The sequence below is a fragment of the Corythoichthys intestinalis genome, chromosome 2 (assembly GCF_030265065.1).
Source record: "Corythoichthys intestinalis isolate RoL2023-P3 chromosome 2, ASM3026506v1, whole genome shotgun sequence".
Lineage (NCBI taxonomy): Eukaryota > Metazoa > Chordata > Actinopteri > Syngnathiformes > Syngnathidae > Corythoichthys > Corythoichthys intestinalis.
In genome coordinates this window covers 63,965,083-63,976,653 of record NC_080396.1, presented here as the reverse complement: position 1 = coordinate 63,976,653, position 11,571 = coordinate 63,965,083, and the positions used below count along the sequence as shown (strand labels likewise).

General features: G+C 40.5%; 1 protein-coding gene across 3 annotated transcripts in view; it reads right to left on the bottom strand.

The window, feature by feature from the left end:
* Nucleotides 1-687: 687 nt before the first annotated feature.
* Nucleotides 688-11,571, bottom strand: part of trim33 (tripartite motif containing 33) — an 88,420-nt gene continuing 77,536 nt past the window's right edge. For 2 of the 3 annotated variants that reach the window (XM_057855591.1, XM_057855609.1), the window contains 10 exons: nucleotides 11,291-11,491; nucleotides 9,294-9,426; nucleotides 9,072-9,135; nucleotides 7,781-7,928; nucleotides 6,276-6,556; nucleotides 6,063-6,174; nucleotides 5,907-5,981; nucleotides 3,812-3,964; nucleotides 2,711-2,761; nucleotides 688-1,089 (listed from right to left, as the gene is read on the bottom strand). In XM_057855591.1, coding sequence (XP_057711574.1) covers nucleotides 856-1,089; nucleotides 2,711-2,761; nucleotides 3,812-3,964; nucleotides 5,907-5,981; nucleotides 6,063-6,174; nucleotides 6,276-6,556; nucleotides 7,781-7,928; nucleotides 9,072-9,135; nucleotides 9,294-9,426; nucleotides 11,291-11,491 — 1,452 coding nt within the window. In that variant the 3' untranslated portion in view covers nucleotides 688-855. The remainder of the gene's footprint in view (nucleotides 1,090-2,710; nucleotides 2,762-3,811; nucleotides 3,965-5,906; nucleotides 5,982-6,062; nucleotides 6,175-6,275; nucleotides 6,557-7,780; nucleotides 7,929-9,071; nucleotides 9,136-9,293; nucleotides 9,427-11,290; nucleotides 11,492-11,571) is intronic. The other variant, XM_057855600.1, reaches the window with a different exon arrangement.

Below are 11,571 nucleotides of genomic sequence, written 5' to 3'. Positions count from 1 at the left end.
ACCCAAAATAAAGTGGTGTTTGCCCTTGTTATACTTAATTGCAGTTTGTGCACTGCAAGAGCTGTAACCCACGGAGAGCCAGTGTGAGCAACAGTAATCAAATGTGAATCTGCAAACCTATTGATTAAATAAAATTACAGTATATAATTGCACAGCTAATATTGCATGACAGCAGCCACAGTATTACCTGTACATACATTTTCAAATGTACAGTTTTAGCATGATGGTAGCATGTGGGTTGTGGTTGAAAGATCAACTAATAAAATTTAATCCATGATCTGTTTTCCACTTGCAGATTGGCTGGTAAAAGACAGCCTTGTTCAACTCCAGCGCCCCCTTGAGGACATCACGTTAGAGAATGGATGGATCTCTGGCCAAATTTAAGTGCACACGAACACCCAAAATTTTGGAAATAAAACAGACCTCGTCATGGCACAAAATCTGTCTGTACCAATCCAATAGTGCTGAAAAATAAAACAAAAGCAGATCCGACTTGAGCACGCCCACAAGCCCAATTTTACAACATATATTTCCTTTAATATATTTCGGTTGACGATGCACCCAGTCATGAATATTATAGTAATACTTTCATTCAGTGGGCTAAGTTACTCTTATACACAGATGTCATCAAGTCAACACTTGACAGTATCCAAATCAGAAAAAAAGATACTGTATGTTACTCATCGGTTGGTAGGATTGTTTTATAAAGAAATTGTCACGACAAATATACAAATGAAAATGCTTGATCTAAATTGGAAAAAAAAAATCTTTACAGCTGTCAAATAAATTCAACTTGAAAATCTGAAGAGGCAAATAGTGAAATGTTCATGAAATCAGACACAACAGCTTTCCTTCTCACTTGATGTGGACCAATTTCTCAACTGCATCTACTTTTAACCGTTTGCGTCGGGGTGGAATGAAGTCATCCTCAGAATCCTCCGTTTCCTCGCCATCCTTGTCATTCTCTTCAAAGTCCGCGGCTTCCAGTTCATGCGGTTCTGGGAAGCTCTGTCCCGGGAAGATTTCCTTCATCTTCTCCTCAAAGAACAAACTCACAGCTTTACCGGAGACTGCCATCTCTGATCCGTCCTGTCGGGGAAGGGTGAGAAGATAGATGGGGACAGGAAGGGTTGAAGAGGAGAAGACAAATTAAATGTGGTTAAAAAGGTGCGTTGAGAGGGCAGCCCTGGCTCAATGAGAGGTAGGTGAGTTCTAGATCGAAATTGTCGATTTAAAAACAAAATGTCACTCTTGGTGATCAGCGGTGACAGATTTAATCGAGCAAACATGGTAGAGATAGAAATTGACTGTAGTTTTTCAGATAGTAAAATATTCATCAAAAAGAGTCAAATGTTGGTTTTCAATCAGTTTATCACAATCTATTTGTTAAACTGGAACACCAAATGCACTGTGCATTAAAACACAAAATAATGTAAGGTTTAGATAGCAAGTTAGATTAATACTAATACACAATTGAAGACACTAAATTTAGCTTAATTTGGCTTATTTAACTCTTAAAATAAATTACTTATGTAAATAAAATTTTATACTAATTTCTGTTTTCTTATGTTTTCATTGCAGAATTTTGAAAAATGCCAATTTAAAAAATAAAATAAAATAGAAAAAAACAAGCTTGGAAAAAAATCGTGAAAAGAATCGAGATCATAGCCCAGCCTGAGGTTCAACCTTGGCGTACACACAGCAGTAATATCTAGAGGTGTGAATCTTGGGGCACCACACGATTCGATTGTGATTCAGAGGCTACGATTCGATTATAAATCGATTATTGATGCATACCCCCTCCAGCTATGGTTGGTTAGGTCAGTCATGCTTGTATGCATGCTTTGGATCTAGGGGCAAGAGTTGTGGATGACATGTACTCGCGGTCCGTTCCTAATTACGTCCCGAAGACCGCGCTGACTGTTTTAGTTTTGCTTTACTTGGCATATTTCAATAATTGGAATAAGGATGTTTGTGAATCGTTCTCGAATCTTCCACGGGCAAATAGCGAATTATCTAAGAATTAGAAAATTTCACACACCTTTAGTAATATCCTGTCTTTCCATACAAGAACATCCCAGATGCCCAACCCATTGTGGCTTCCGGAAACATTTTTCTTGGTATGTATGCACAGCCTTGGCCACCATAGGTGCCACACTATGCCGTTAAAGCTGGCAATCATACTGAACTCCGTCTGTTTGACCAACCTAGACTATTGCAATATCAATGACAGCTTCACCAACCATTTATAGCAGTCTAACACAATAAATAAAACTGAATGGCTAAACAATCTCTTGGCCTTAGCTGAAGTCTTTGCACTTGTGATTTTGTTTTCTTTGAAAATCCTTGTGTATTTTGCAAGTGAACGTACCACTAAGCTCATTTTGAGTCACATAAGGCCACTCGCTTAAGGCAATGCTGCTCGTTTGCTGTGTGAATCCACCACCTGTTGATTTTAATGAAGCATCTCACTTCTTGCCAAAACACAAAGATTAATCGACTTCAAGTTATAACTGCTATGGCAGAGTGGTCAAGTTCCATTTTACACAAATATTCCCATCTTTTATACAGAACAAAAACAATACTCACACTCAAGAGGCCAGTAAGTGAAATCAAATAGAACAATCCCAGCGCAAAGGCAATAAAAACATTTCTTAAAAGCCTCAGTGGGAGGGGAAGTGACCTTTGTGCTTTATTACAAACATCTTACCTGATTTTTAATCGCTTTATCCTCAGCATAAACCTGGATTATTCGAGACATCTAAAAAGGGGCAATAACATTACAACACAGACAGTCAAGTAGCAGGGGGAGAAAAGACTTCACATCATAGACAGGTGAGGTAAGAACAGATTGGAACTCTTGTGCATGGTGCACCGCCTCCAGGCTATCCCAGTGTCGTCCGATAGGAAGAGAAACATTCCGTTTGAGTGTTGTTAAGACCACACCTACTTAACTTTGTGATTTCTTAAAAACATGGTTGAGAGTTACCTTGGGTTTAGAAAAACTAACTACCTGCTACTAAACTCTGAGGCCAACATCACAAGACTAGAGGTTTAACTCTGCAAGTGTTTTTTTTTTTTTTTTTTTTTGTGGTACCACCACAGAAGGCATCTGAACACTAAAACTGAACTTAAAATTTATAGTGAGATCAGAAATTAGTAAACAAATCTCTTTAACACAAAGAGACAAGTCAGTAAAGATTGTCGCACAATTTTTTTTTTTTTTAAATATATTTTTACAATTCACAGTATCAGTATACTTCACTTTTCCACAAATAAGTGTTTAAACAGAAAGAAGGAAAGAAATGTTAAGATCTTAAAAGCAAGTTAATAAAGGTTTTAAAATGTTGACTGCTGCGATTGGCTGGGAATCAGTCTAGGGTGAACCCTGCCTGTTGCCTGATGTCTACTGGGACAGATTTCAGCACACACACACACACCCCGTGATAAGAATAAACTGTATATAGAATAGCTATACTGATGGAGGGATAAGGAGACTGCCGAATTAAAATTCAATAGTATCCAACCAGAAACATACAGATAATATCTCTTGTTTTGGGGGCTGAAATGGACTATTTGCACAATGGTAAGTTGGTTAGTGTGAACTAGCCCACTTTACCATCAACTTCTCCTCGTATTCAAGTTAATACTACATGCTTTCTATTTTCATGATCTTAACTGAGGTCTGTTTTATGTGGATTATTCTCTCCCTCTGCTACTGTCATTTTTGTTACTAACCTCCCCAAAAAATGCATGCAGTCACCAGATGTTATTCCCACAGCAGGCTAAAAAAAAAAATCATGCTGCTCACCTCATTATACCTTGCACAATTTTGGAAGATCATGCGCATGTCCCACACAAATTCCTCTATGGACTTGTAATACGGGGAGTTCTGTAGTTGCAGCTTTTTCTTCACTTTTTTCAGGTCCATAGGGTGCTTGATAATTCTGTAGTAGTTTGGCACCTGAAAGGGAAAAAAGGTCAAACTTGTGATGATAAACAGTGTGGATGGTGACTTGGAAAAAAAGAAAACACACACACAAACCAATGAAGAAAATGGATTTTGAAATGTTTTGTCATAAAAAATTGTACCGTTATTTCACATTGGAAAATGTCCAAATCTCAAGCTAGCGTCAAAGTGATTCACATTTCATTTAGTTGACAAACACCAAATATTTGAAGTAGAAATTAAATGTTGAATTGCTCTCTTAGGAATGGCCACTTTATTGTGGCGTGGAAGTTTGAGCGCCCGTATGATCCTAGTAGATATGCTGTCTGGGGGACTATCAAAAAGGTCCTTTCTGGCATTGCCTAGGAGGGGAGGCGGCAAACTGGTGTGGGCTTGCTCATCGCCCCCTAGCACAGCCGTCATGTGTTGAGATTTCACCCCGCTGATTTAGGCGGCCTGTGGGCGTAAACAGCAGTGCAGATTACCCAGCGTTCTTGGAAGTCCCTGTGATGGGTACTGGATAGGCTGGTGGAAGTAGTACTTCGAGGATCTCTCTAATCTGATCATCACATCATCTGATGAGGAAGCAAAGACTGGGGACTCTGAGCCAAGGTGGTTAGCAAGCTCCTTATTTGCATGTTTCCTGGAGTGGATGAGATCCATCCTGAGTACCTCAAATCTCTAGATGTTGTAGGAACTGCCTTGGTTGACATACCTCTGCATTATCTGTACACAGGACCAGCACAACACCGTGCCCCCATTTGGTGCTCGAGGGATTATAAGAGTTCGGCCAACCAGTTCACATGTGTTTTCTGGACCTGGAGAAGGCGTTTGACCGTGCCCTTTCTGGCGTAATCTGGGGGGTGCTGCAGAAATATGGGTCCAAGGCCCTTTGCTGAAGGTAGTCAGTTTCCGATATGACCTGATCAGGATCTTTGAATTGCCCGGCAGTAATCAGAACTTGATCCAAGTGCACACTAGCCTATGCCAAGGTTGCCCCTTGTCACGGTTCTGTTCATCATTTTTCTGGACAGAATTTCTAGACACAGCCAGGGGTCAGAGCGGCTCTGGTTCAGGGACCACAGGATATCTGCTGTTTGCAGCTGATGATGTCCTGTTGGCTCCATCAAGCCGGGACCTTCAGTGTGCACTAGGATGGTTAGCAGCAAAGACTGAAGTGAGTGGCATGAAGATCACCATCTCCAAATCCGAGGCCAAGTTTCTCCACTAGAAAAAGTTGCCTCAGTCACTCGAGAGGAGCCCTCTTCATGTCGGTGGCATGTCCTTGCCTCAATTGGAGGAGTTTTAAGTATTTCAGGGTGTTGTTCAAGAGTGAGGGACGAATGAAACATGCGATAGACAGATTGTTGCAGCGTCTCGAGCGAACGGATATCAGACTGTTGTGGTGAAAAAGGAGCAGAGTTGAAAGACAAATCTCTTCATTTACCGGTCGATCTATGATTCCACCTTCACCTATGGTCATAAGATTTGGGTCATGACTGAAACGCCAAGGTCACGAATACAAGCAGTCGAAACAAACTTTCTCCGCAAAGTAGGTGGGCGCTCCTTAAGAGGGAGGGTGAGAAGCTCAGTCATTTGGGAGGAGCATGCAGTAGACACGCTGCGCTTCCAAATCGAGGCGATTCAGCTGAGGTGGCTCAGACATCTGGTAGTAATGCCTCCAGGACACCTCCATTGTGGGGTGTTCTGAGCACATCCCACTGGGTAGAGGCCCACGAGGCATTCCGAGGACATGCTGGAGGGACTATATCTCTCAGGCTGTGAACATCTCGGGATCCCCTCCAGAAGGGCAGAAGGAAGTGTGCGGACAGGGAAGTCTGGGCATCACAGACCAGACTGCTGACTCTGCAACCCAGCCCCGGTGACGTGGAAGTAGATAGTTGGAGTTTGAATTGTAATGTATGTGGGTGTGCTTGTGTCCTGCATGGCAACTCACAGAGCTCGGGACAGGCTCCCTGAAGCCTACACTGAGCTCATGACAGAAGATGTAGAGTAGGAGGCGCTCACATTTCTGTAGAAAGACAACAACAGAATTAAATTTGTCATACAGGAAGGTGGTCAAGCTTACCATGGATGTGAAAGCAGTACATACCCTCTGGTCCTCGGGTTTCAGGGCATTTTCTCCAACCTCTTTCCTACTCTCATGACAGTACATAATCTCAGGGGTAGATATACTCCGGCAAAATGTGCACAGAAAATCTCCCCTGAGAAATCAATTTAAAAAAACGTAGTTAAAATATAAACAAAGAACATTGAAATCAAAAGCACATAAGTCATCCACATTAGTCTTTCATGGACTACTTACTTGGGGAAGATTTCGATGGTGGGCACATGGCATTTCATGTGGAACACTCTAGGACAGCGGTCGCAACATAATAACAAGTCGCCACCATTGATGCAAACTGCACACCAGTCTTCATTAGGGTCATCCTCCTTCCCGTTGGGATTGCCCGTTGTAGTTGCTTGCCCTTTGGCCATATATCCATTGGTTAGCTGTGAACCGGAGCCGTTGACTCCAGAACAAGAGCTCTCAGATTCAAGCTCCGCTTTAATTTTCTCAATTGTGCTTCCCTCTGGGCTGCTCATCTGTTGGGAGGATAAAGACAAGTGTGATTTCATAGCTATGTATATATCATAAAGCAAATGGTTGACAAACCTTCAAATAATTTGAAATTGTACAAAATTAAATTTCAGAACTATGAACTATGTCAGAAAATGAGTCTTTTTGGTTGATACCCTGTACCTTATTGATAGTCATGACCCCCTAACCTGGTACCCCAGATTTGTTGTTCCATATAGCTGCCAGGGAACTATTTTACACATCCATCTGGGAAAGTTCCGATTGAAACCTTTTTCATGCGAGGGACCTTAAAAAATATATATGGCTGCGGATTTTGGACAATAGCTCCTCTTTACACTCATCACTGACCAATCCATGTTAGGCAGCAGCATTACGTATTCATCAGGAAAAGAGCAAAGCATCACTTCCCGTCAAAAATGCTTTTAGTTATGCTCTTTGCTTCTCTTTTTATGAGGAAATTGAGTTTATTTCTGAAAAAACTTCTGAAATTGACCAATCCACTAGAATCCCTTTACACGCCGCCAGTGTATTCAACCAGATAGTTGCTTCCAGGTGATGTCAAGTGTGCAACTCCCGCCTCTTTCGCTGATTGGCCCGAGCCATCAGAAGTCTGAGAATGGTTGGACGCTTTGAGGTCGTCAAGACGGTACTGCATGATGAATCAGGCAGGACCGTCTTGCTTGCAAAGAAACATGACCCCTATTATAATAAGAAAAACCTTATCAACTTAATTTAAAAGGTACAGCTAGAAACTAATTTTATGAATTTTGACCTTATAACAGGTTACCCAATGATTTTGTAAGATAACCAAAAGTGGTCTGGAAATCTGATTAAAAGGTCCACCAACATACTGGAAGAGATTTTGGTCTAACCCAAAACTGACACTGAGAAAAAAGTCGAATATTCTGTCCTACTAAAAAAAAAATAATAATAATAATAACTTGTTAAAATTGTTAATATTTTCAATACTTTTTCTAACACCTCAGGGAGAAATTAACTCATAAACTGCTGTATATTTTCATTGCACACCACAAAGAAAGGCCAGATCATATATACAGTATGCAGGGCAGCATGAAAAGATGCCAGTGAAAAGGCCAAGCAAACTGTGCTCTCAAGATCTGGAAGGTGAGGGTGGCTGGTGCCTTGCTCAAGGCCACTTTTAATGACACACTGAAAACAGCCTAGCCGAGCATCTCTCCAACTACAACACTAGTTGCAGTTGTTCATACCATGCAAGCACTTCTCCCAGAGTCTTGCCCTCGCTCCAACTTTGTGGAAGAACCTGGGCACCCATACGAGTCATCTGAACCAGGCTCCTGTTTGACCCGGACAGGTTCCACAGTACCTCCACCTGCTGTTCTGCCTGCAGAGCTACAACTTGAGTGAGCCAGAAGAGAGAAAAAAAAAAACACCTTTAGTTGCAAAATAAAAAATGAGCAGATGAGCAAAACGTAATATGAAGAGCAAAACGTAATATGAAGCGCGAACGTGGCCGCACATTTTGGAACGGCATAAAGGAAGGAATTACAATTGGTGTTGAGGGTCACACCCAGAAAAATGTCTTTGGATAAACAGAAAATTGAATTGTTATATTAAGATGCTACTTGAGTAAATGCGTCAAATAAAAATGGCCTCTAAGTAGTACAGTGGTACCTCGACATTCGATCGCTTCGACACACGATCTTTTCGACATCTGACGTAAAATGCTCGAAATACGACGATTTATGACAGCGCCGGAGTTTCTTTGTTTTCCAGCAAGACGGACGAACGGCCGATTTTCTTGTGAGAGAAATCAACATTGGTTCCAAAGATGTAAGTGCAGGTGGTGAAAAAAATGAAAAAGGTGAGGCTTTCCATTGAAAGGAAGATGAGAATGATCGCAAAATATGAGCGTGGTGTGCGTGTCCATGAACTGGCTCGACAATACGGCCGTAGAATGTCTACGATCTCGACGGTCCTCCTCCGACTTCCGTTCGCCAGTCTTTATAAGTTAAGGTGACAATTATTATGATTGTAATATCGCCTAAAATCGCCAGCTTCGTCAGTTTTTTTTATCATTTATTTCAGAACTAGCACAACATGCCTACTGTCCACCGCAGCTGAACAAGAAAAGTGAAAGTAAAAAGTCCTCTTTCACTCTGTCATGTCAGCCATGTGGTGCGTTCAGGTATACTACATAAAACACATTAGCCACATTAGAGCCCGATTCGTTACATTATTACAGTTGTTATTATTACTATTATTATAGTATCAATTCAATTTTTATTCATAATTTATTTGTTCTGCTCTGTGTAATTGCTATTTGCAATAGTACCAGCAGAATTTATTAAGGATTTAGTGTAGGTTTTCGGTCTGTAGAATGAATTAATGGAATTATAATGTATTCGTATGGGAAAATCCAGCTTGACATATGACCATTTCGACTTACAAACAAGGTCCTGGAACGAATCGACTCCGTATGTGAGGTACCACTGTACTTGTTCCAGGAAATTCGAAAAAAGCGCGACAATGACACCTCACCTGCCTCTGCTACCTGTGCTGGATGTGCTGGAGGGTCGTGCTGGTGTGTGTGCATTGGAGAGACCTGCAGAAGGAATAATATAAGATATAATATGGCAATTTACATAATACTGTATGCAAAGTGGGTCTGAGATCAAAGAGCGGTATGATAAATTAATGTGAGATAAACATGCAAACATGTTTGCAGTCAGCAATAACAACATACTGTAAGGATTTGGGTACCTGAGGATCCAGGTGAGTGTATGGAAAGTCCAGGGGAGGGGTTCATGTCCCTAGAACCTGACTGGTGTTGCGTGCTGGCTGCGATGTAGCGAGTCAAGAGGCTGCCAAGGTTGCTAGAACCTGCATCTTCCAGCTAGGGAAACAAATGCACAATCGTGTTACAATTTTGCGGGTGTTTGAGATAAATGCAGAACAATAATCTAAAGCAGATTTACAGACTTCAAAAATGTTTGCCATCGGAGATCAGCTAATCACACAGCAGAGTGACCATCTGATCAAAATGTGGCATGCTGCAGTACGTCTCTACAAATAATAGGCCGAATTTCTCAAATAATTGTCTCAAAACTGTTTTAATCAAGTACAGAATAAATGAGGGTGAGTACAGAGTTTGCACCAAAACAGATCGCTACACTCAAGCACTTTTAACTTGTATAATTTTTTTCTTTTTTTTTTTTTTTTTTTTTTTTTTACAGGTGAAGTGTGTTCTGCACAAGGTATTGTGGCTATGAAGTACAATGGCTATAAAGTTGACACACTACTGATATGGCAAAATGAGTCCAAGATCAATTCTTTCAAAACATTTTCCACCATTAATGTGGCATAAAAATTCTTTTTTTTTTTTTTTTTTTTTTTTTTTTGAATAAAATATGGGAGGAGTGGGCAGGAGTCCAATTGCGAGGGCATCTCCTTTTAACCGATGTTCAATGAAATCATTGACACTTCATCCATCTCTAAAGCCACAGGTCTAGCTGAAGAACAATCAAAATAAAAGGAAGTCTGGGGCTTCCATAATGACCCAACCTGAAATGAGTGGTGAAAAAAAGGATGGAAAGCCGTCTTATCTTGGCCTCATTTTAAAATCCACAAAAAACGGGCATTTTAACAGGGGTGTGACTACTTATTATACATATAGCATGTGATTTGACACTGATACTTAGAGTCTCACGGTAACAGTAAAAGGAAATACAGTAATAGCGACATTGTGGAACTTTTTTTTATAAACTAATCCTTGCAGGGATACGGAAGGGCTGAATTCTGTTGATGTGCATAGCCAAAATTTCAAATTAGGATATATTTATACACAGAGGCGGGTAGTAACGCGTTTCATTTACTCAGTTACATTGACTTGAGAAACTTTGAGAAAAAATTACGTTTAAAAGTAGTTTTTTACAAAGCCATACTTTTTAACTTGCGTAGATTTGTGAAGAAACGCAACTCTTACTCCGCTACACTAGTCGTTACATTTTTCCTCTTTATTCTACATACTAGATTTTACTTTTTTTTTTTTTGCCAGAGGTGCCAACAGTGGCTCTACCAGTTTCATCAATGAGATGTTGCAACAATAATCACATGACAATTAACAAGCTTGCTATTTTATGATCATGGTGGCCTGTTCAATCATGTCGTGTAAAGCACTGTAAAAAAGTATGTATTTGATATAACAGCGCTGCTGTTAACATGACTCGAAAGCTATGATTTTAAACTCTCTCCCAGTTTTTATTTGGCATCGATTGACCACAGAAATCTGGTGATATGAGCCTTTTAATTTAAAAAAGGACAGATGTTTTCTGCACTAGACGGTACTCATGCTTTTTGGATGAATGTCGTTTCATTTCTATAGATTTTTTTTCTCTAGCCTCCAATGATTTTTTTGTGTATTTCTTTGGCTTAATGTGTTTATGTAATAGGTTATAGTACAGTATAATAATAACAGTTCATACAGATAACTGTGCTGAGAACATTAAAAAAAAAAGAACTTAAACATCATAAGCAGTTACAATGTTAAGAATTACTTGAGTATTCTTTTCACCAAATACTGTTTTACTTGCACTTGAGTATTTATTGGATGACTTTTACTTGAGTAATTCATTATATTTTGAAGTTACGCTACTCTTACTTGAGTAAAAAATTTTGGCTACTCAAGCCACCTCTGTTATTCCTACGGTCCTTTCAAGATGCACTTAACTTTGCTAGGAAAAACATTCTAATGTGCACACCTGAATGGGTGGGATCTCTGGTAGACAGGGCAAGTTCTCTGGATTGGTGACAGTGGGGATGAGCTCAATGGGACTGATGACAGGGTTGGCAGGGCCTCGATGAGCATGTGCTCCTGCCATGCTGGCACTGGTAGGACTTGTGGGGTTTGCATTGTGGCCTGACGCCACTGGGAAGGGGCCTGCATGCCCTGGGTTGGAATGCTAAATGAAAAGGAGTAAGGTAGACAAAATGGGTGACAGAGGAGATAAGAAATATAGGGAAAACAAGAAAGGTCTCAGTG